Raw genomic sequence first — 23137 nt, 5'->3', positions numbered from 1 at the left:
ACAAAGTAATAGCAATGTTCTAAGATGACCAGCTGTGAAATGCGTGCTGTAAATGACTTTGCTATTCTCAACAGTGTGATGATCTATCACTATTCTGAAGGACTTATGATGAAAAATCCTATCCATACCTAGAGAAGAAACTGATTGTGACTGAATGCAAATTAAAGCATACTCCCTCCCTCTGTGTTTCTCTATCATTGTCTGTTTGTCTGTCTCCCCACTTTATTTTCCTTGAAGGTTTTTTTGATTAGAGTGGGAGATCTATGTTTCCTTTCATAACATGACTTTTATGGAAATGTTTTGCATAGTTTCACATGTGGTTTCTTAGTGGGGGTGGAGGCGGGGGATAAGGGAGAAAAGTTTTTAAAACAAATATAAAAAACTTTTAATGTAACTTGTGAAAATATTAAACTTTTTTTTAAAAGAAGTGTTATGTTGAGAATCAATTAAAATAATGTAGATAAAGTTGCATATGAATACCAGTTATCATCATCATCATCATTTAGAATGGGAAGAACCCAGAAAAGCCTATTTTCTCACATGGTTGTTGGGAGACCAAATGCTATAATAGATGTGAAGGCATTCTGTAACCAAAAAAGTACTCTGAAAATGTCAACAATTGCTATATTAGTGGTAGTTGCAATAAAGGTCAAACTGTCCCATTTCTTGAGTAAAATTAATCTATCCGTGGTTTAACTGAATTATGGGCTTTCTTTTACTTAGTTTGTTGAATAAGCTGAACCAATTGCTACTGGCATTTCTTTTAGATATCTTTGGTATTTCTTCTCAAATATCTTGACATAGAAACAAATGTTATCTTTGCTTATTAAATAAAGCACTGGGCTTGGAGTCAGGAATCAGGAAGACTCATTTTCATGAGCTCAGATCCAGTTTCAAACACTTATTAGTTGTATGTCTCTGGGAAATCATTTAGTTCTGTTTGCCTCAGTTTTTTCATCTGTACAATGATCTGGAAAAAGAAATGGCAAACCACTCCAGTAGTATCTTTGCCAAGAAAACCCAAATGTGGTCACAGTAAATCAGAAATGACTGAAGAAAAGACTGAACAATGACAAAAGCCAATAATAGTTAGCATTTATATACCGTTTTAAAGTTTGAGAGCACTTCATAAATATTATTGCATTTTATATCCACAACCACCATTAAGAGGAATATCCTGAGAGGTAACTGATATTATTACCCTCATTTTACTGGTGAGAAAACAGAAGCATTGAGGCATTAAGTGACTTGCCTAGGGCCACACAGCTAGAACAAGAGTCTGAAGTTGTACTTGATCATAATCATATTGAGACCAATAATGCTTTATTCTCTCTGCCATCTAGTCCACAATAGGTATCAAGGATATTAGCAAAATATCTAAGGCTGCAGCCATAGTTTACTTTTACTTTGCATTAATCATCAGGGATGGTACCACTAACTATAGGTATTCCCTAAGAGTTTAATCTAGTTCATACTCTTTTTTTTTTTTTTTCTCTAAATGACCTTATCAATTCCTATGAGTTAATTGTCATTTCTGTGCTGGTAAAGTCCAGGTCTATGTATGTATGTATCCTCATTTTCTCTCAAAAACTTCAGTCCTATATTATTAGATGCTTATTGGACATTTTATACTGGACATTCTGGAGACATTTAAAATTCATTATACCTAAAACAGAATTCATTCTCCACTCCATTTTACTTTGCTGCCAAATCTACCCTTCTTTCAAATTTCCCTTTTTTTTTCTCTAAGACACTATGGGTATTTAGTCTCTTGGGTTCAGGACCTTTGCATTATTACCAAATCTTGACTCTTCCTCGCTCCACATATCCCATCAGTTGCCAAATCTTACTGCTTCTTATCTTTATATATCTTTTTCTTTTTTTTATTTTCAAAACATATGCATGAATAACACTGCCCTTTGCAAAACCTTGTGTTCCAAATTTTCCCCTCCTTCCCCTAGATGGCAAATAATGCAATATATGTTAAACATGTTAAAATATATGTTAAATCCAATATATGTATACATATTGATACAATTATCTTGCTGCACAAGAAAAATCAGATCAAAAAGGATAAAAATGAGAAAACAAAATGCAAGCAAACAACAACAAAAAGAGTGAGAATGCTATGTTGTGATCCATACTCAGTTCCCACAGACCTTCTCTGGTATAGGTGGCTCTCTTCATCACAAGATCACTGGAAATGGCCTCAGTCACCTCATTGTTGGAAAGAGTCACATCCATCAGAATTGATTATCGTATAATTTTGTTGTTGCTGTGTATAATGTACATCTCTTTTTCAGTCTCTTCCCTTCACTTACATAATTGTCATCATAGTTTAGGTACTTGTCACCTCTTACTTAGATGATTTCAGTGAGCCTTGGTTTTCCTGCCTCAAGTCCCTCCCTGCATCATTTATCCTCAAAATCCTATCCAACTGATTTTCTTTAAGTGCAGATCTGACCATATCATTTTCCTACTTAGCAATCTCCAATGATTTCCTATTGGATTTAGAATCAAATGTAACTCCTTCTTTTTAGCTGCTAAAGTCCTTCATAACTTGGTCTCAATCTATTTTTCCAACTTGACCGAACATTACTATCTCTCCTGTACTCTGAGATCCAGCTAAACTTGGCTTCTCTCAGTTTTTCACATATGACTCTTCACCTCCCATCTCCATGCCTTTACATTGATAATTTCCTATTCCTGGAATTCCTTCCTTCCTTCTCTACATCCCTCAATCTTAAGAGTCTTCTTTCTTCAAGGCATAACTCAAGTACCACCTTCTCTGTATGGGAAGTTTTCTCTTATTCCTCAAAAGCTAGTAACTACTTTGTACCTAACAACTTTGAATATATTTGAAAATTTATTTACTTGTTATTTATGCTATGTATATATCATATATATTCTTATTGTCTCTAGTATTAGAATGTAAATTCCTTGTGGTTAGAGGGTTTTTAAAAATTATACTTGTAACCCCAGCACTAGCATGGATCACTGATCTGTCACCTGTTCTTTGTGAGTGAGACCATATATCCTTGGGTATCAAACATTATTAAAGGCATTTTCTGATTAATTGAAGTTTTGCTGTATTTGCTTTGGGAAAGGAATATGGACTCAATTCTCTCCCTCCCCACTCCCCAAAATATTGAATCTGCTGCTCTAACTCTTTTCTCTCTCCATAGGAAGGGACATTTAAACCTATAAGTTTTGTAGGCCAACTAGCAGTCCACTTCAGCTTGGTTGGGAACATGATCCTCAAAGACTCAGATGAAGGCAGACGACAAAATTACCGAGCAGAAATGGCAAGTAAGTGTCTTGTTAACCTGGAGACAGCTGTGAAAATCATAGGTTTCCTGTTCTTTAACAACTCTCATCTGGAAACATGGGAGCTGGTGGAAAATCTTGACACTGTCTTCAGCTATGATGGCAAAATGGAAGCAGCTGATTGTTGGGAGCCTGCAGTCCCATGCCATCTCTCAAATGAAAAGTACCCAAACTTTCAGGGCTGGGCTTTGATAGTTCTAATGGAAACAGCAATTCATCAACTGTTCCTACAGGCATGAATTTGTAGAAAGGCTTGACATTGAGGAATCTCAAGGCTTCTCCAATGGGTAGAATTCAACCATTTGTCTTTTCCTTCTTTTTTTAAAAAAGGTTCTCAGGAGGCTATAGAGGTGCAGCCTGCAGAAGAAGGTGAGGAAGGTGAGGAAGGTGAGGAAGGTGAGGAAGGTGGAGAAGGTGAAGGTGAAGAAGGTGGTGAAGGTGGAGAAGCGAAGGAAGCAGGAAGCCACGCAGAAATTCCGGTAAACTATTTGACCCCAGAACCAGAAATGTTGGAGAGAGGGTGAGATGGGCAGCTGTCAAGCTCAACCAACTCAATTTATAGATGAGGACACCTGGGGAAAAGAAGTGCCTTATCTAAGGTTTCCTAGATAATTAGTGACAGACCTAGAACCTGATTTAAAACACACTGATTTTCTTGGGAAAAATCCTGTAAAGTGGAAAAGAAATTAATTTGATAATTTGATTATATCTAAGACTGTTGTGTCACAGTCTCTTTTTATGGATCTGCCTCAGTTTCTCTAAATTGTTCTGCCTCAGTTCCTTGAATTGTTCTGCCTCAATCTTCTTGGTTGCAACCCCCACTCCTAACCATTAGGACTGAGATAATTAGGTCTGGGACCCCTGGCCATTAGCATTCCATAGAGCCATAAATTGCAGATGAGTTACTGAGAGACATGCCTACATACTCTAAAATTCCAGTCTTCTGTCTCTACTGACTTCCTCCTTCACTCCCAGTTTATCAGAATTTAATGTCCTCTCCCTCCCCCCCCCCCCACTTAGAACTGGAATGATGGTCCAATTCCCTGCTCACCAGAGTTTGCCTTTGTCTTCCCTGATCACTTAGAGCCACATATGTAATCCATTGGAATCTCCTATTCAATGCTGACACCGAATGCTTTAAGACATCAACCCTGGGACCAAAATGGATCTTTTGATCCCAGAAAATTTCTCCTCTCAGAAACCCAAATAAAATATTAAAACCTCTTTAATCTCAATCTTGCCTCAGTTTCTCCGACATTACATTTTGGAGGCTCCCCAGCAAGATATGAGACAGGCATTACAAGACCAGTTTTACATGCAACACATAATTACTGTGTCTATAAAAGATAAATGTGCTAAATAAATTCCTTATTAAAAGATCTGGGATTTTGTCAGGCTGGATATTCCCTCTGCTGAAACAAATTGAGAACCTCTTATGATCTAGGAAACTATAATTCAAGAGTTTCTCTGACCAAAAATATCTACCTCTTCCCACCCCCCCACCCCCAGTCTTACTCAGGTAACATTTACTGGATGTTGATAGTGTGGAGTGAGACATCATGCTAGAGGGACAAAATGATTTAATGAAGAAGGAACTATAAGGCTTATAGACATTAGAAAAGATAAGACATATATACAAATCACTGAAACAAAATAGAAGGTGAAAAGTGTCTCCAGAGAGGTGCAAGCATAGTGCAATAAGAATTCTTATGAAGGATGTATTTAAAACAGAAGTTTTTTTTATCTTTTTGTGTATCATGAACCTTTTCAGCAATGTGGAGGACAATGGACCGACCCTTCCTTAGGATAATGTTTTTAAATGCATAAATGAAATACATGGGATTACAAAGGAAACCACTGTTATTAAAATATGGTTATTAGCAACAACCAACTATAATTCCAGAGGACTGGTGCTGAAACATTCTACCTTTCTCCTGTCAGAGTCAGGAGCCTCAAGATACACATTGACATAAAGGCTAATGAAGAAATTTATTTTGCTTGTCTATGCATATTTGTTACTCTCCCCCTCAAAAAAAATTTTTTTGAGAAGAAAGTAGGAGGGGGAACAAAATAGATTATATTAAGTGAAATAAGTTTAAAATGAGAAATATACTTATTAATACACGTGTGTATGTGTTTTGTATATCCTTGAACTTGTTATATATGTGTATGTATATGTGTAGGTATGAATAGGACCAGGTGAAGATTTCTCAAAAAGTCTATGAGATGGAGTGGGTCAGACCCTCGGCCTAAGCTTCAGGAAGTCACATGTCCTCTATTGCTGATCATTGGTCAATGGTTACTTCTTGTTCAATCCATCCAATGAACCCAAGTCTTCTGCTATATAATTCACTCTCTGTTTCTGGCCCAGGGTCACACACCATGCTGGGTTGCTCAGCTGGTGTCCTTGCAAAGACTGAATAAATGCTTCCTGTTTGTATCTGAAGATGCTTCTGAATAGTCAGATTGGGTGAGAGGATTTAGCCTCTGTCCTACACAGATATAAAAGCCACGTTAGACATGTATTTGATCTTGTATACATGTATTTGATCATGTCATATATACATGTCTATATATACATGTAGAATACTATATGTGTATAAGTATGTATGCAAACATTTTATTATAGATATATGTATATAAACATAAAATAAGTTAGTGGGCTCTGGTTAAGAGCTCCTGATTTTAAGCCTCAGACTAAAGACTTTGGTACTGAGAATTTGAAAAGCTGAGGTTTCCTGAACTTAGCTCTTTTATTCTCCTTTAAATTTTTTTTTCTATCACTGCCTTCAATCACCCACCAACTGGAAGGGCTGCTTTGTAAATGAAAAGAAGTCACAGTAGGAAAAGCTGGGGAATGTGCATAAAAAGAGGGAGAGCTGAGATACTCCTTGGGCTGTCTTCCCAGAGGAGACCCCACTAAACTGATCACGTGTGTATCATGTCAGAATTTCAAATGAGAAGCCGAATCAACTCAATTCCTCCCCTAGAGACCTTCTGGAGAAAGAAATGAAAGTGATAGAGCATGAAGTATGGTACTAGACGTAAACAAGGCCAAGCAAAAATATAACAATATGGACTATTTACCAATAACAAAGAGAAAACAATGATAAGCAATCCCTTGAGCCAGTGTATATAATTTTGTGATTCCAGATTGTTTTGCTACTTTGGTGAGTTTCAACCTCAAGGTGATTCTATTTTTATTTTTATTAATATTTGTTATTTTCCTTTTCAAAAAGCTGGGACAATTTAATTATTTTTTTTGGTCTTGTGTAGTTTTCATTTGTGACTTCTTGAATTATAGCTCTGAAAAAACAGGCTTTAAAAAAAGCTTATTATGTTTCAAATGGAGCTACTTGGCTAGCCTTTAAACCCATACTACTTTGTCTCTCATTAAATGGCCAAACAGCCCTCAATTCAAGCCTTTGTAGCTCATTATTTAGGATTGATGGCTTAGAATAAAGGTAAATCGGAGTTGGGTTCTGCACTGACCAGAGAATCCAAGGGTCTCCCCCTCCCAGATTATAGTTTTATAATGATAAATGAGACCATTTTTTTTTCTCATTTCTTATCTAGCCTTTAAATCAATGAATGGATGTTATCTCAGAGCAACTGAGACCAGGGAAAGACCTTAATAAAAAGATCTTAATTTAATTAAAGGTCACTCACCCACTGTATTCTGGGCCATAACCAGTTGTCTTGATTTTTGTTTTCCCCTGGATTTTGATGACTGAGTATTAAAAGAATGAGGTTGATGATTTTGCATAGCTCTCACTTAAATCTAATTCACAAGCAAATCAAGACATCATCCTTGTGATGTCATTGGTTCCCTTTGAGAATAAAGAATGAACAATAAGAACAATAACAAATCTAAAACTTCAGCAGTGGTCTATTAGAATTCTTATTTAGGTATAAATCTCCAAAGTGATACTAGTACTGATTGTATAATGATAGGTCAGTCATTTGACCGCTCAGTTTCTTAATTTTAAAATGGAGATAATGCCACATATATTACCTGTGTCACATTATGGTTGTGAGGAAAGCACACTTTGGAAATCTGCAAATGAGATCTATATGACTGATTTGTTGGTGTTATGATATACAGAATAAAGATTCTTTATTTAAATGCTGCTGACTTTTTCATCCCAGAAACAAATTTCCTTCTTTCCTCCCTTCCCTACTCCTCATTCCTTATTCTATTTATTTGCTGGTTAGAAGGATCTGAATTTGGGAAACAAACTATTTTGGAATCTTCCTCTTATTGTCATTTCTTCCATCCACCCACATTTTAAGGACATTGAATATCTAGAGGAAATTATTTAGAGGAGAATTTCTAGAGAAGATCTAGGAAAGGTTGGCCATTTTGATGAAAGTCCAAAAGGCTGTGCTTTATGAGGACTGTCAGATGGAAAAATCAGATTTATTCTTCTTGTCTCCACACTATAGAATCAGTGAGTAAAATCTGTAGAGGTTGATTTAGGTTTGATGTAAAGAGAAAACAAATTCCTAATAATTAGAGCTAAAAATGAAATGGGCTGCCTCAGGAGAGATTAGGTTCTCTATCATTAGAGGGTATCAAGGCAAAACCAATCACTTATTCCTGGGGGATGTTGTGAGGAGTGCATCAGAAGCACTTTTTGGCCAAGATTCTGTGAAATCTATTCCATGTTTCCTTTGTTCCTTTCCCAATCTCCATTAGACTAAAGTTCAGTTGTCTTTCAAGAACAAACACAATTAAAGTGATTCTAAGTTTAAGGTCAATTGTTTTGTACATTTGCAGACACCTGGAGCAGCAGAAGCAGAAATAGAAGAAGACATTTTTATCCCTAGAAAGCCAACGGAACGGAAACTCACCAACAAGTTTAATTTTAGTGAAAGAGCATCTCAGACCTTCAACAATCCTTTACGGGTATGGCACCTCATTAACCTATATCCCAACTTATCTTCTTTGAAAAATTCCCTCTCTGGGTATTCCCAGGGATATATTGTTAAATCTAAGTTCCAACATTCCAGGAGGAATAGTCTGGTTATCATCATCATTCTCAGCATTATCATCTCCAATGATAATTATTTCCTAAACTCCTAATAGGTACAAGGTATTTAGGGCAGAAAAAGCTATAGGGATATAGAAATCCATAATAAGCTTACTTGACCTCCAGGAGCTTAAAATATCATGGGAAAACTGGAAGCATCAATGAAGAGATGCATCTAACAATTCAAAGTGTAAAATGAATGCTTCGAACAACAAATGCTATAGGTGTTCAGGTTATTTGTAATAATAATAACGTTTCTATTACACTTTAAGATTTACAAAGAACAGGAGCCCATGAGACTTGAGTTGATTTATGGTGAGAGATAATGGAAAATAAAATGGTTGATGTAGGGTCCTGATTATAGAATTTTTTGCATGTTAGTTAAAAGAATTTTAACTTTATTTTGTAGATATGGGGAACTACTGAAGGGTTTTGAACTTGGAAATGCTGTGTGAAAACTGAGGTTTTTAGGAAGATTAATCAAGCAGTGATATACAAAATGAAGTCAGAGAGAGTAGAAGCAGGAAAATCAGTAAGAAAATAGTGTAATGACTGCTACTTTGAAGGAAATCACACTGTTGCAGTGGGGTTATTTGAATGCTAAGAGCACCAAGTTACCCCATATGGATTCCTGAAACAGAGCAGAGGTCATCCTAAGACAATCTAAGGTCAGTAGTATCAAATTCACATAGAAACCGGTGCCAATAATCTGTACAATTTCAGGCCAAATATTGACTTGGTTTTAAAATAGAGTGTTTTCTTTATTTTGTTTTATTTTTATTTATTCTATTAAAAATTTTCCAAGTACATTTTCAGTTAGTTCAGAATATACTTGGGAAGGTTGTGGCCACATAAGGACAGCTGGCTCTATGTGCGATGTCCCTGATTTAGGAGGCTTTGCCTTTTGAATTTAGACTTGGGGCAGTCCTTCAAGACTCTGTCTCATCATTTGATTTCCTGGGAATTTATACTATTTGGCCCTGAGCATATTCCTTGTTGAAGAATGCCATGTTGTGCTTCTTTCAACCTGCTTTTTAGATTATACCTTTTTTTTGAACTATCCAAGTTTCGATCTTAGAGGTAGAAGAAAATTTAGAAACCTGAACTGAAAAAATCCATGCTAGTTCTTCTCTGTCTTATCCAGCCATTATTTTCCATGAATTTATATATTAATTTGCTATTCTAATTAAGCCCAGACAGTGCTCTATTTTTTCCAAAAATGTTCCAAGTTTTTAAGGATTTCAAGTGTATTTCCTATCATTTTTTTCCCTCTAGGCCCGAGAGTGTCAAATGGAACCTCCCCCTAGAGCAAACTTCTCTGCTACAGCTAATCAGGTAAACCCCCTTTGGCCAACTTACAGTCCAAAGGATGGAGTAAGTCTGAATTAATATAAAATGGCCTAGGAATCAAATGTCTCTCCACTATTCCCTACTCTAATATAAAAATCATTTTACCATCCTCTATCCCTATTTCACATTTTGTGACCTGGGGGATAACCACAGCCCTCTTGGTATTTTTAAAAGTACTGCAAACCCAGTGAGCTCAGGCTGTAATCCCTTCTGCCTTTTCAGTGACACTAATGTGTTTTCTGGATGCTCTGATATTTAAATCACTCTTAGGATTCATTTTGCTGTTCCAGATTCCAGTTTGCACATGGTGCCATAGTATTTAAGGAAATGTAAAAATTCATTTATGTATATGAATTTATTCAATTACATTACTATCATAAGCCCTGAGGTTGGCTTGGAAAAAATTACACTGAAAAGCATTGCTCTTGATTATGTCTTAACTAGAGATCAGAGGATGTAATTGAAGTCCTGGGTAATGTGCTGATCTCTCCTGGGCTGAAGAAGGTTTTTCTGGTAATGAGATGATGGAAAGATTCTGAGAACCAAATTGCTCAATAAATCAAACCATAACTTAGGTTTTAGATGAATACATTTAGAAAAAGTGCAAGCAAGACATCTTTGAGCCTTCTGTTTGTCTTTATGGCAGTTTCTGCAGAGTGGTAATTTTTTTTCTTCCTTTGCAAAATGAAACCAAAGTATTATCCTGGCTCATCTCCATACTTATTTCACTAGGCATTTGGGTAATGTTTATCTCCGGGTGATGGGAGTGGCAGATAACCTTAGGAGGTCTTAGAGACTAGAACTAAAGCAACCCCAAATGTCTTCACAAGGAGGATTCATAAGGAGCTTGGCACTAAAGATGGCTTTCATTTGGATTTGATTCCAAGTCACTTTGGCTGGTAGTCAATATTTTTAAAATGTAGGGAGTAGGATTTCAGAAAAGGACATCAAAATGAGGATTTGAGATTAGATGTACGATGGTGGGGAGAGTTTAGCTCAGAAAGCTGATTTCTCAGATCCTTTTGCTGGTTCAAAACAGTTCTTTCCCAAAAAAAGAAATGAAATTTTAAAGATTATTGTTAATGAATACATATAAAACTAAAAGATAAAGAAAAGGAGATAGCAGAAGATGAGATGGATAGAAAGTGTCATAGAAACAATGAAGATAAGCTTGGACAGACTTCAGGAGATAGTGAAGGATAGGAAGATCCAGCATGCTATGTATGGTCCATGGGGTCAGAGTCGGACAGAACTCAACAATAGCGTCACATGAAAATATATATGCCAGAGAAAGAACTGAATTAAAAGGAAGTATATCTGGTAATGGCTTATTAATTCTTTGGGGTTAGAGATCTCCAAAATTGTACATCTTTTAAACTTGCCTCATCCTTCCCATTTTTCCACCAATGATAAAATCAATAATAATAATAATAATATATATTTTAAAAACCTAAAATTAGAATGAGGAGAGACTCAAATTTGAGTCTTGCCTTCAAAGCTTACTTGCTGTGTAGCCATGGGCAACTCATTTGACCTTTCTAAACTTCAGTTTCCTCATCTGTAAAATAAATACAGTAGCTCCAATAGTCCTATTTCACTTTATTGTAAATATCAAAGGAGAGAATGTACAGCAAAGCTGTAGAATGCTATACAGAGTCACTCATTTTTATCTCTTTAGCTGATCCCTTGTGACCCTGGCTCACTATAATACTGAGCTTAAGCCTGGTAGCTCTGAGCTGATGTGGGCTCTGTCTCTGGGCTTCACCACGCAATTCAGCATTGATAAGAAGACCTAAGTAGGTGAAAATCAGCCCAGATTGGAAACAAAGGTTAGGGCTTTGAGGATATTAGAATAAGAAATGAGTCTATGAAGAACCACTGCACTTTAGCCTAAGGTAAGATCAAAAGATCCACTCTCCTATGTAGGTAGGTAGACAGACAGACAGACCACACAAACCAACCAATATATAAGTAAATGAACGAATGCATAGATAAATACCTGAAAGATCAACATATGAATAGATAAATAAATGAATAAAGTTGTGACCCTAACCCTTCTGTCCTCAGAAGTACTGTATTCCCTTCCTCTTTTCTCTCCCTCTCCCTAACTTTTCCTACCAGGGCTTTTAGGGAAGAGAGAGTCAGAATAATTACAAAGGCAACATAAATTCAGAAGGGCTGCAGGAAATCAAGAGTCTGGCCTCCCAAACAATAGAGACTTCCATGAAAATAATCTGTGATTTGCTGCTGCTGCTGTTCCATGCAGTGTCCCCAGCCTGTGTTGTTCTTGTAGCAGATAACCAATATTGGGTTATCACTGCAGAGAAACTCACTAGCTCTTGAGCTGCATGTTTCATCATTTACCATCATCTGCAAGGATGGCCCTGCTAGTCTGTGATATACATACCATTTGATGACACACAGAATTGTTAGAACTGCAAGGGAACCTAAAAATGGTCTAGTCCAATCTCCTCATCTTATGGATGCTAGGAAGACCTCGTGTCTGGAAGTCACTTCACCTCTCCCTCAGTTTCCTCATCTGTAAAATGGAGGTGAAATAGCATTTCTTAGGGTTGTTGCAAGGCTAAAAATCTTTAAAGTACTCTTTAAATACTCTTATTATTACAGCTGAAGAAAACTGAGGTTCAGTAAGAAGTGATTGGCCAAGATCACATTGAGGTAAAGGCAACAGAACAAGGATTTGAAATTGTATATTGTGACTCCAAAGCCATTGTTCTATCTAATGACACTGACCTCCTTTCTAATTTATTTCCTTTTTCTCCCACCCCACTTTTAGATCTGAGTTTTAGGGGCCTTGATGAAAAATATAGTTAGTAATAGAATTTTCTAACACAGACCAAGAAGGCCAAGCTAGGAGTGTCTGTTTGATTCCTCTCAGGAAAGGATTTTTATTTTTAAATTATCACATTCAGAGTCCTATAAATTACCAAAGAGAATGAGAGCTTTAAAAAAAATGTTTTACTACTATGAGATAATTTATGCCATTTCTTGTTACCTACTGATGGGACCAGGTGGTTTAAAAGTGGTCAGTGCCTGGCTCCAGCTGAATGGTACTAAATGGCACTTGGCTCACTTAATGAGGGAGTCCCAGTTCTGAGGTTATTTTAAAATTACATTTTGCTCTAAGTGTAATTTCTTTCTTCCTTCCATCTTGTTCAGTGGGAGATCTATGATGCATACATGGAAGAGCTGGAGAAGCAAGAAAAGAACAAGGAGAAGGAGAAGGGGAAAGGTCCAGTGGCTAAAAAAGTTGGGAAGATGAAGGAGAGGAAGAAGACATCCATGGAATCCCAGGTGCTGTGGCAGGACTCAGATCCTTCCATCTTTTCTTGATGCTTTTCACTTTGTCTTTTTCTTCTTTCGTTCAACAATGCCCAAAAAGGAGATACTTGGACAGTCACAGACAAAACAATCAACCAAACTAATCTGATTATCATTGGCCCCCTGGGTCCTAGACCAAGCCTCCATTGGTGATCATTTGGGTCCTGATTGACTCAGATTGAATGTAAATAGCAGTCAGTTCTGCTTTGATCAGAAACCCTGAGGGTCTTTCTCAGATTTATTTATTTATTTATTTATTCATTTAGATTTTTTTTTTTTTTTGGACTAGGTGAAAGAGGAGATTCTTTGCCTCAATTGCTACCTAACCTTAATCACCAAATTGGTGCAGCCTCAGTTAAACTGAGACCTGTTGAAGACCTAAGTTTAAAAAGGCCAAGGTCTTCCACGGCATTCAGAGTTATCTCCAGTTGTCCTGATCTATTCCCTGCCCTTGGACCCAGAGGGCTCCAGAGGGGAAACTGAGGCAGGTGACCTTGCCCAGCCCTCTGTTACTCAAATCCAATTCACTTGCATGTCATGGCATCACCTCCATGATGTCTCTTCGAGAACAAAGGATAAGCAACAACCTGTTTTAGGCCCACTCTGTGGACCCAACTGGTTTTTCCTTATTGAATAAACCCTCAGAAATGTACCCTTTAATCTGAATTGTTTAGCCACTGGAGGAAGAATAGGAAAAGGGAGGTAGATGCTAGAACAAAGGGCCCAGAAGCTTAACACAGGTAGCCAAGCTGGCTCAGGGCCTGAGGTTTGTAAGAAGAGAAAAAGGAAAGAGCCTTGCAATAGAAAACTAAATCTACCTCATGGACTTTGAGAGTAGCAGCTGATGGCCTGGCCCTAGAGACTGACTGTGGTCTACTCAAGGACTAAGGCTCAAGGCAGGATCCTAACTTCCTTTAAATCTTTAGGGATGGAACATCATAATCTCTCATGAGTTTTTGAATACATTTTACTAAAGGAAAAGTATTGGAAATAAGATTAGCAATACTTTTTAAAATGCCCTTCCATGAAGAAAGCCACAGAGAGACTTGTATACTTACCCCAGTGTTCTACCCCAGTGTATACGTACCCCAGAGTTCCATTAGAAGGGGACAAGTATTGGGGCCAGCAGGGATTTAGAATTTTGGGGAACAAGAGAGCAGAACAGAGCAATCAATCCCATTGGAGTCGCCCAGAGACCCTGTACCCAAAGCCAGGAGTAAGTAGAGACTCCCCTAAAGTAAGGAAGGCAATGAAGGACACATTTTATAAATTTGCATGTTTAATTCCAGATAATTTAATATTTTGTTCAGTTTAATTTGTGGAAAACCAAGTTGCATATATTTCAGTGAAGCTCTAGTGCCTAGCACATTGTCTGGCATATAGTAGGTGCTTAATAAATACTCCTTGATTAAAGACTCAAAGTTCAGTTGTATGTAGGGGATTGTCATAGTCCTTGTTGTATCTAAGACCCCTTTTCTCTGCATTTGGAGACCAGTCAGCCTAATAGCTGCTGTCTGCCTGTTGTGGTAACATTTACTGTGATATTGAAGCTTTCTCAATAGCCTTTATTGATGGCCTTCATTTTCAGTTTATTTATTGTTGATTTCTGAGTGTTTGGGAGAGATTTGGAATATATTAAGAGAGCTAATGGGGGTGATTTGGGGCTTTAAGATGGGTTCTTGCCATCTCTTATTTAAATTCTCTTTTCTACTTATTCATTGCTAACTAATCATCCAGCTATACATTCTTCTCTTGATGACTGGGACATAGAAAGCTGCAGTTGTTTTTGGCGATCTTTGTGACTGAGCTCCTTTCAGAAAGTCTGGGCTAATGACCTGGTAATTGTGTTTCTGGCTTCCCAATGAAAAGTAAAGTGCTCAGATAGCCATCAACAAAGAGACTTAACAGCACTTACCTGTTTCTTGACAGCCTTTATTTGATCTGCTGATGAGCAGTGTAGTTTTCAATAAACTGATATAGGAGCAAGGTCAAGAAAAGAAATGTTGGGTCTCCTTACTTAGAAAAATACTCTTCAGTGCAACAAACACTGCCACTATTATCAACACCTAGAAATATTGTTGAGCACCTAGGTTAATGGAATGCTTTTGAATGATTCTTTTAAAATTTTTTATTTATTTTAAACTTAAATATAAAATAGGAAAAGGAAAAAAAAGAACATTGTCATATGCACAGCAGAACATAAGAGAAGATTCAAACTATAAAGCAATAAATTTCCATTTCAGGAAAGCTTATATAATAAATAGTACACATTGTGTTCAGAGCCATCCATCTTCTCTTTGTTTCCTGATTGGTTTTCTTTTGTTCTCTGCTGTGCACTTTTTATTTTTTTTCCCATTCCTTCTTCCCCAAGAAGGTTACAATTAAGTGAAGATGCACACACACATATACATATAAACACATATGTTTACAAATACATGTATGTATGTTTACATATATATATATAAAATGATTCTTCTGCAAAAGGGAAATTTATTGAATAAAAAATAATATTGCTCAGAAGATTTCATCAATTTCCAGAAGGCAAACAAAATTACTATTGTTAGTTAAGCATTTCAATTTGATTATAACAGCATATTAATTTTAGGTGAAATTAATGCTATAGCAAAGAATTTGTTATATTCATTTTAGAGTATTTTAGGACCTCTTGCCTAATCACTTTATTCAGTCCTTTTTTGCCTACTTCATAGGATTCGAAGAAGAATTTTTATTATGTAACCATGTGTTTGCTTTTCTGATTATGATTTTTTAAAAAATCATTTACTTGAAGTTAAATTGATAACCAGGAACACAACTCCCAAAGATCACTTCATCCCTATTGGGAATATATAATCTATGTTACAGTGATCCGCTCCATTCCTCAGCTTACAGAAATGCCTTGGGACCAAAAATGGGTACTGATCCTTTCTGCATCACAATACAGGCCTTTAGGGAGAGAGATGTTACTCAAATAAATGAGGACTGAATGACCATATACCAACCTTCTAACATTAGAACATAGACTTCAGGACTTGCAGAGGTTTGTGGGAAAAGATAGTCAGGAACACATGTTTTATCTGTAAATTCATTTCTTTTTTTTTTTTTATCATTACCAACTATAGAATAAGAGGGAAGGGACTAGTGCATCAAACCCAGATGCAAGAGATCATTTCCTGCATGGATGCAGTTAATAGATTCAGCTAAGAGACCATGGGCACCTGTTTCATGGAAGATTTGAAAGGGGAATAATTGGTTCCTTAAGCATTAACATTCTCTCTGGAATGATTATACATGCTGGAATGATCAGAATCATTCAGGTACAGGATTTGGCAGGACTTACAACTTGCATCTATTCAGAATGGTATACAAAAAATACCTTTTTGATTGTCTTCCCCAGAATCATCAGTGGTGACTTTTTGCTAAGGAATAGAACCCAAACCCAAAATGGACTTAACATTTTGGAATTGTGGCCTTCAAATTTAGTATTTTCCTTTGTTTAGCTTAGGTGTAAGAAGATTAGAAAGATAGGAGGATGCTAGATTATAAAGGGCTTTGAACACCAAACAACATTTGGCATTTGATTTTGGAGGTAATTAGGGAGGCACTGGATTTTATTGCGTAGGGGAGTGGAGTGGTCAGACCTGTTTTAGGGAAATCCCTTTAATGACTGAATAGAGGATGGGTTTGGAGTAGGAATGGATTTGAGATAGGAGACCCACAAGAAGGCTATTACAATAAGTCTAGGCATGGGATTTTACCAGAGGTATGGCAGTGTTGGAGGACAAAAAGGAATATATTCAAGACATATTACAAAGAAAAAACTGACAGCAACAAATTATATATGGGGGATGAGCAGTGGAAAAGAGTTGAAGATGATACCTCTATTGAAATCCTGAGGAACTAGGAGGATGGTAGGAGGAGGGGTAGAATTTGGGAGAGAAAGAATAAGTTCCATTTTGAACACGTTGAGTTTAAAATGTCTATTGGACATCCTATTCGATTCATGGGGAAAATCTGGAAGCAGAGGAATTAGTTTGGAAACTATTACAATAGACCAGGTGATAGGTAATTATAGCCTGAACTAGCTGTTTTGGCAGTGTGAATGGAAAGGAGTAATGTGATGGATACAAATAATATTGCCAAGATAGAATCAACAGGACTTGGCAACTGCTTAGCTAGCAGGGGGCTAAAGGAAAGGAAAGAGGCAAAGATGACTCAAGCCTAATTGGTAGCTGGCTAAGAATGGTGGTGCCAGCAAGAGAAATAGGAACATGAAAGAGGGGGTCAGGGAAGGGGAGTGAGGGGGACGGTGAGGAGTTCAGACTCAGAAGTATTGAGTTTGCCATATCACATACATCCTCTCTTGTGGTCTTCATCAGTCTCCCTTATGGTACCTGCCAGTTACACTATATTCATATTGTGTCTTCAGACTGTTTCTTTGGGGGTAATTGCTGTAATTTATATATCTTTGTATTCTTTAGAATACCTTAAATGTGACCAATAATTGATCAGTGTTTATTTTAAAAATCCATCTGAGAAAGGAAACAATTAACCAAGTGCCATTTTAATTGGAATGGTTTATCATTAAAAGATAAATACTGGGGACAATTAGTTGGTATAGTGGATAGAATACCACCCTGAAGTCAGGAGGACCTGAGTTCAAATCTGCTCTCAGACACTTAACACTTTCTGGCTGTGTGAATCTGGGAAGTCACTTAACCCCAATTGTCGCTGAAAAAAAGAAGATAAATACTGAAACTTTTATTACAACAAAATCAAGACATTTATTTTCTTTTTTCTTATATTTTTTGTTTGACAAAGCAGTTGTTTCCCAATCTACACTCTGGTACCTTCTACCAAAAAGAATGGTTTCTATTAGTAGTATATTCAAAACATTCATTTTCAAAGCAACATATAATGGACTTTATTTACTTTTGGCAGGAAACCTAGTATGAAAATTCTCATCTCACAGGTTTTTTAAATGGCAAACTACCCAATATAGGTGGGGTGGTGTCTGAGTATCCTTCTATCAAACATAAGCTAACTTGTTGTCCAAGAGTTAGGAATCAACAGTTCCATTAGTCTTTTTATATTCGATCAGACTCTATCCTTTTCCAATTGAGGCATGGGTGGATATACAGATGTGATCAGTATCGTACCTCTTCTCTCTGCCTCTACCTTTCACTTGGCTTGGTCTTGCCTTTCAGGCCTTCCATTCTCTAGGTTTAGAAGGAGGCGTAAACTTCAGCAAAATGTGAAGTATATGAACTGTTACTCTTAGCACCTTCCCACTTCTCAATTTCCTGGACTTCCTTTCAACTGCAGCCTATGAGTGTCTAGTGTTCTTCTATTGTCTCCCAGTTACACAGAATTCAAGACCACTATATTCTATGTCCTTGTCTTCTTCTATCAATGTTTCTTTTGCAGTTGTGATATGATAACCATTCAAATGTTAATAATTTGGGGTTGCTTCCCATTTTAACCTTCCTAAGAGGATTTGGATTTTAATAAGTTAATTATGCCTTAACGCAAAGAATAGAGATCAAATGGGGACAGCAAGGGAAATTTCTGGATGAGAGAGATTTGAGAGCAAAAGGATTTTAATGGTTCATAATTTCACTCTGTATGTAGCTTTCTCATCCACCTGTTTGTAGATGGCTCTCTATATTGAACTTCTCTCTTGGGAAGTTCAATACCTTCTCTCTCTCTAAAAGTAGTATAAAATTCTTTTAAAGAAATATATATGTGTATATGCATTTATATACACACATATATATATTTATATATAATCTTAAATTTGAGAAATGTCATCTTCCTGTCCTGGGGGGTGGGAGGGAGAAATAAAGTCTTTATTGAGAGGTTTTTGCCCAAGGAAATAGGGTAGCCCATGTACAATATTTCAGTCACAACAAGGGAAATTAGACCTGGGTAGAAGAGATTTTTTTTTTTTTTTTTGCTGCAGCAATTGGGATTAAGTTACTTGCTCAGGGTCACACAGCCAGGAAGTGTTAAATGTCTGAGGCCAGATTTTAACTCAGGTCCTCCTGACTTCAGGGCTGGTGCTCTATCCACTGCACCATCTATGGGTAGATGAGATTTTGCAAAAGCAACTAAATTATTTGTGCCAATTTGGAAGGTGAAAGGGAGTTTGATTTCCAAGTTGTCCTAGCCATGGGAAACTCTGAAATACTTATTCAAGGAAATTTTGAAACAATCTTTTCAAAGAAGTCTTCTCTTAGCTGACCATTAGTGTTTCAGGAGAAGGGGTCTTGATCATGTGGTAACAAGAGGACTGCTTCATGTTGTGACCGCTTTCTCTTATTGGAAAGTATCCAGGGATTAAAAAAAAAAGTGACACCAGCCAATCAGCACTGAGCCTAGCACATAATAGGTGCTTTGTAAAAATGCTAGTTGGCAGACTGGTGGTCATCTATCATCTATGATCTAGGAATCTCTTAATAGAAAAAGCCCCTTTTATCCTTGTTCAGAAGCATAGAGAAAAGAAAACAAATTTTATGAGAATTTCATGACTTAAAAAACTAAAAAAGAGAATTTCATGACTTACATTAAAATAATCAGAAATTGATAGCATAAATTAAAAGTTGGAAATTTCTGGTGCACATAATCATGATATAAGATTGAATTTATATTTTGTAAGCCTATGAATTTTATTTTGTGTATTTAAAAACATTTTGAAAAAGGGTCCATAGACTTTACCAGACTGAAAGAGATCCAGGACACAAAACGGGGAAAGAGCCACTACTTTAATGAAATGACATTTATCATTTAATGGACAACCTTCTAGTGAAGAGCTTCTCTGTAGTTGGCACAGCTGATCTCTGGGTGAATGAGATATAATCTGACACCAGACGTGGATGAAGAATCCTGCAACTGAGATCATATCTATACAGCATTTAATAGTGCCCAATACTTTAAAAAGCACTTAATAAATGCTTATTCCCTTCCCTTCCTTTTCCCATTCCAGCTTAATCATATGACCTTAGTAGATCTTCAATTTCAGAACTCCAGGGTTACCTTCATGCCATAGTGAAACACTGGATAAGGACTTTCCTGAAGGAACTATTGTTATATACGACTTATCAAAAAGTCCCATTTCATAATATTTGCAAAATAACTCATTTCTTAAATGCTCTTCTTCTTCTTCTTCTTCTTCTTCTTCTTCTTCTTCTTCTTCTTCTTCTTCTTCTTCTCCTTCTTCTTCCTTCTTCTTCTCCTTCTTCTTCCTTCTTCTTCTTCCTTCTTCTTCCTTCTTCTTCCTTCTTCTTCCTTCTTCCTGGAAACCTAGTATGAAAATTATCATTTCTTCTTCCTTCTTCCTTCTTCCTTCTCCCCCCCCCCCTTTTGAATCTGTCAAAACTTCCCAATTTCCACTGGAACAGACTGCTCTGCGTCTCCTTCAACTTTGACTTCTATATTTACTCCATCCTATGAATGGTTGTTAGAGAAGAAGCAGAAAAGGCACATTCCCTGTTTTATCATTCCCCTACTCAACCAATTTCTACTCAGCTTCAGAGTAACTTATGATCTGTTTATCTTCTAACTGGAAAGAAAGCATAAAGAAAATATACAAAGAGGAAAGTAGAAAACATTACAAGATAATATATAATTAAATGCTAAATTAAAATGCTATAAGAATATGAGAAAGGAGGAGACAGATATCTTTTCATGGAGAGAGTGAATTCTAAGCTAGCCCTAGAGGATGGAAATGTTTCTTTTTAGATCTGTCTTAGCACTCCACAGAATGCCAGTGGTGAAAAATATCAAAACCTGCCATCTCTTTCTGACCACTTCCCTTTTCTCCCATGTGTATGTCTCAGCTGTAGACAATCCTCTTGTATCCTTGCTTTTATAATATAATTCTAATGCTTGTATAATGCTTTTGAATTACAAGCTAAAGATGGAAGGCTATAAAATATGTGAGATTAAGGCTCCAATTCATAGAGCATTGGACTAAATGGCTCTAAGCATCTGACTGATTCAGTTCAGTAAAAACAGTTCTGGGGTGCTATGGATCTGGGATACAGAAGGAAGCTTAAATGATGCCATATAGATCAGAGGAGAGGCTGCTCTGACCATGTCGCTCCCCTACTCAACCAATTCCTACTCAGCTTTAGGATAAATTATGAATTGTCTAACTTTTAAAGCATTAGACAACCTGGCTCTACCCTATCTCTCCAGCCTTACTGTGCATCATTTTCCTTCTCCCTATTTTGTGATCCAGTCAAAAATCTCCTCCAATTACTCTAGCTACATTTATCTTTCCCTTCTCTGAATTTCTATATTATTGTTTGTCATCAGCAACACTCATTTTGACATTTATAATTATTTCTTTCCATATGACTTTTCTCTATCAATACTGATATTTCTATCTTTATCTCTCTGTCTCTTTCTGTCTCTGTCTCTCTTTCTCTGTCTGTCTGTCTCTCCCTTTCTCTCTTTATGTTCCTTCTATGATATTCTTATTGCTCATCTCTATGCCTTTGTACTGACTGCTTCCCATTCCTGAATATATTCCTTCCTTATGTCTACTTCATGGAATCTCGTCTTTCTTTAAGATTTTGCTCAAAAACTGTCTTCTACATGAAGTCTTTCTGATGCCCCCAACTGCTAGTTCAATCTCCTCTCCTAAACGACTTCATATTTAACTACTTGTGTATGTATGTGTTCATTTATTAACTTTATATTGTGTATATATGTAGATGTATTTATTATCTTCCCATTAGAATGTAAGTTCATTGTAAGGAGAGATCATTTTATTTCTTGTACTTGTTTGTAGTAGGCACTTAATAGATATTGACAGACTCATTGATTGCCTTTGGGTGTTCTTGCTACTGCCAAGATGAAAGGGTATATGAACTTTAACAAGAATATTCAGAGGTGTCAGAGAGTTGAAAGGGAGCTGGTATATGTGGCAACTGAATTATAGTTGGTAATGAGAAGGGCATTTGATGAGTTAGTGGACAAAGTAGTAAGAGAGGGCATTTGGTGAAAGCGAGTGCAGGAAAGAGATCAATTGAGACTATGCTGTTTAAAAAAAGCACCCAGTTAACAATTCTTTAGTCTTAAGTATCCTCTTCTTACCTATAGACTACACAGTGTGAGGATCCTTTCCTAAATGTTTCTTGGTCCAGGTTATGATCCCAACTGCTTTAGAGATTACACACAGCAGAACTGGGAAAGTAAGTAATGCTGAAACTATGATCACTTCCAGCCTAATGCTATTGATCTGAATGGTACTAGTTGAGCCTAATCCCAATTTCATGTTCCAAGAGGAAAATGTTTAGAAATTATTATGAATAATAATGTAATAATAAGATATCCCCTTACTAATGCTATCTGTTATTTGTTTTTCTTTCTTACAGAGTGATGACATAACCAAGGTGACCCAAGCAGCCAAAATAGTGGAACGAATGGTCAATCAGAACACGTATGATGATATTGCCCAGGGTATGGTACTCATTGCAGAGCGTATAGCTCTTATTTTTAGGAATACTCACATTTCATGTCAGCAAATAAATACTGAGTACTTTCTGGGTAATTGGCCCATGTTAGACATTGTAAAGTAAGGAAAAGGAAGACACAGCACCAGCCCTCAAGAGTTTATGATATCTTTGTAACTGAGAAGCAAGAAAGAGAGAGAGAAATAGACAGATATTGATATAGAGAAAAATTATATAGGAAGATATAATTGTAGATGTCAACATGAGTAGTACTGATGAGAAAATCATAGGGTTTCAGAGAAGAGAAGGATAGATGCAGTTAGAGTAATTAGGGAAGATATTACTAAATCTTGAAAGATTTACTTGGTCAATAAAAGAATAAAGCTCATTGGATCTTAGACTTGGAAATGGAAGGAACTTCAAAGATCACCTAGTCCAGCCTTCTCATTTTATAGATAAGAAAACTGAGACCTAGGGAAATTGAATGACCTTCCAAAAGTTACACAGATAGTAAGTCATGGTTTACTGTCTCACTATCCAGATCTTCTGTATCTGGATATCATTGGTGTACCAGACGACTATCATGAGCAGAGACTTGAAGAGAAGCATGAACATAACGTGTACGAA

At 36.7% G+C, this 23137-nt stretch overlaps 1 protein-coding gene across 1 annotated transcript in view; it reads left to right on the top strand.

Annotated features, from left to right (window-relative positions):
- Positions 1 to 23137, top strand: part of DNAI1 (dynein axonemal intermediate chain 1) — a 279043-nt gene that overhangs the window by 103264 nt on the left and 152642 nt on the right. The window contains exons 5-10 of the mRNA XM_051965884.1: positions 3186 to 3309; positions 3658 to 3806; positions 8108 to 8236; positions 9636 to 9695; positions 12891 to 13025; positions 22433 to 22517. Coding sequence (XP_051821844.1) covers positions 3186 to 3309; positions 3658 to 3806; positions 8108 to 8236; positions 9636 to 9695; positions 12891 to 13025; positions 22433 to 22517 — 682 coding nt within the window. The remainder of the gene's footprint in view (positions 1 to 3185; positions 3310 to 3657; positions 3807 to 8107; positions 8237 to 9635; positions 9696 to 12890; positions 13026 to 22432; positions 22518 to 23137) is intronic.

Source organism: Antechinus flavipes, chromosome 1, assembly GCF_016432865.1.
Source record: "Antechinus flavipes isolate AdamAnt ecotype Samford, QLD, Australia chromosome 1, AdamAnt_v2, whole genome shotgun sequence".
NCBI lineage: Eukaryota > Metazoa > Chordata > Mammalia > Dasyuromorphia > Dasyuridae > Antechinus > Antechinus flavipes.
Note: the sequence above shows the minus strand (reverse complement) of the source record. Positions and strands in the feature narration are given on the sequence as shown.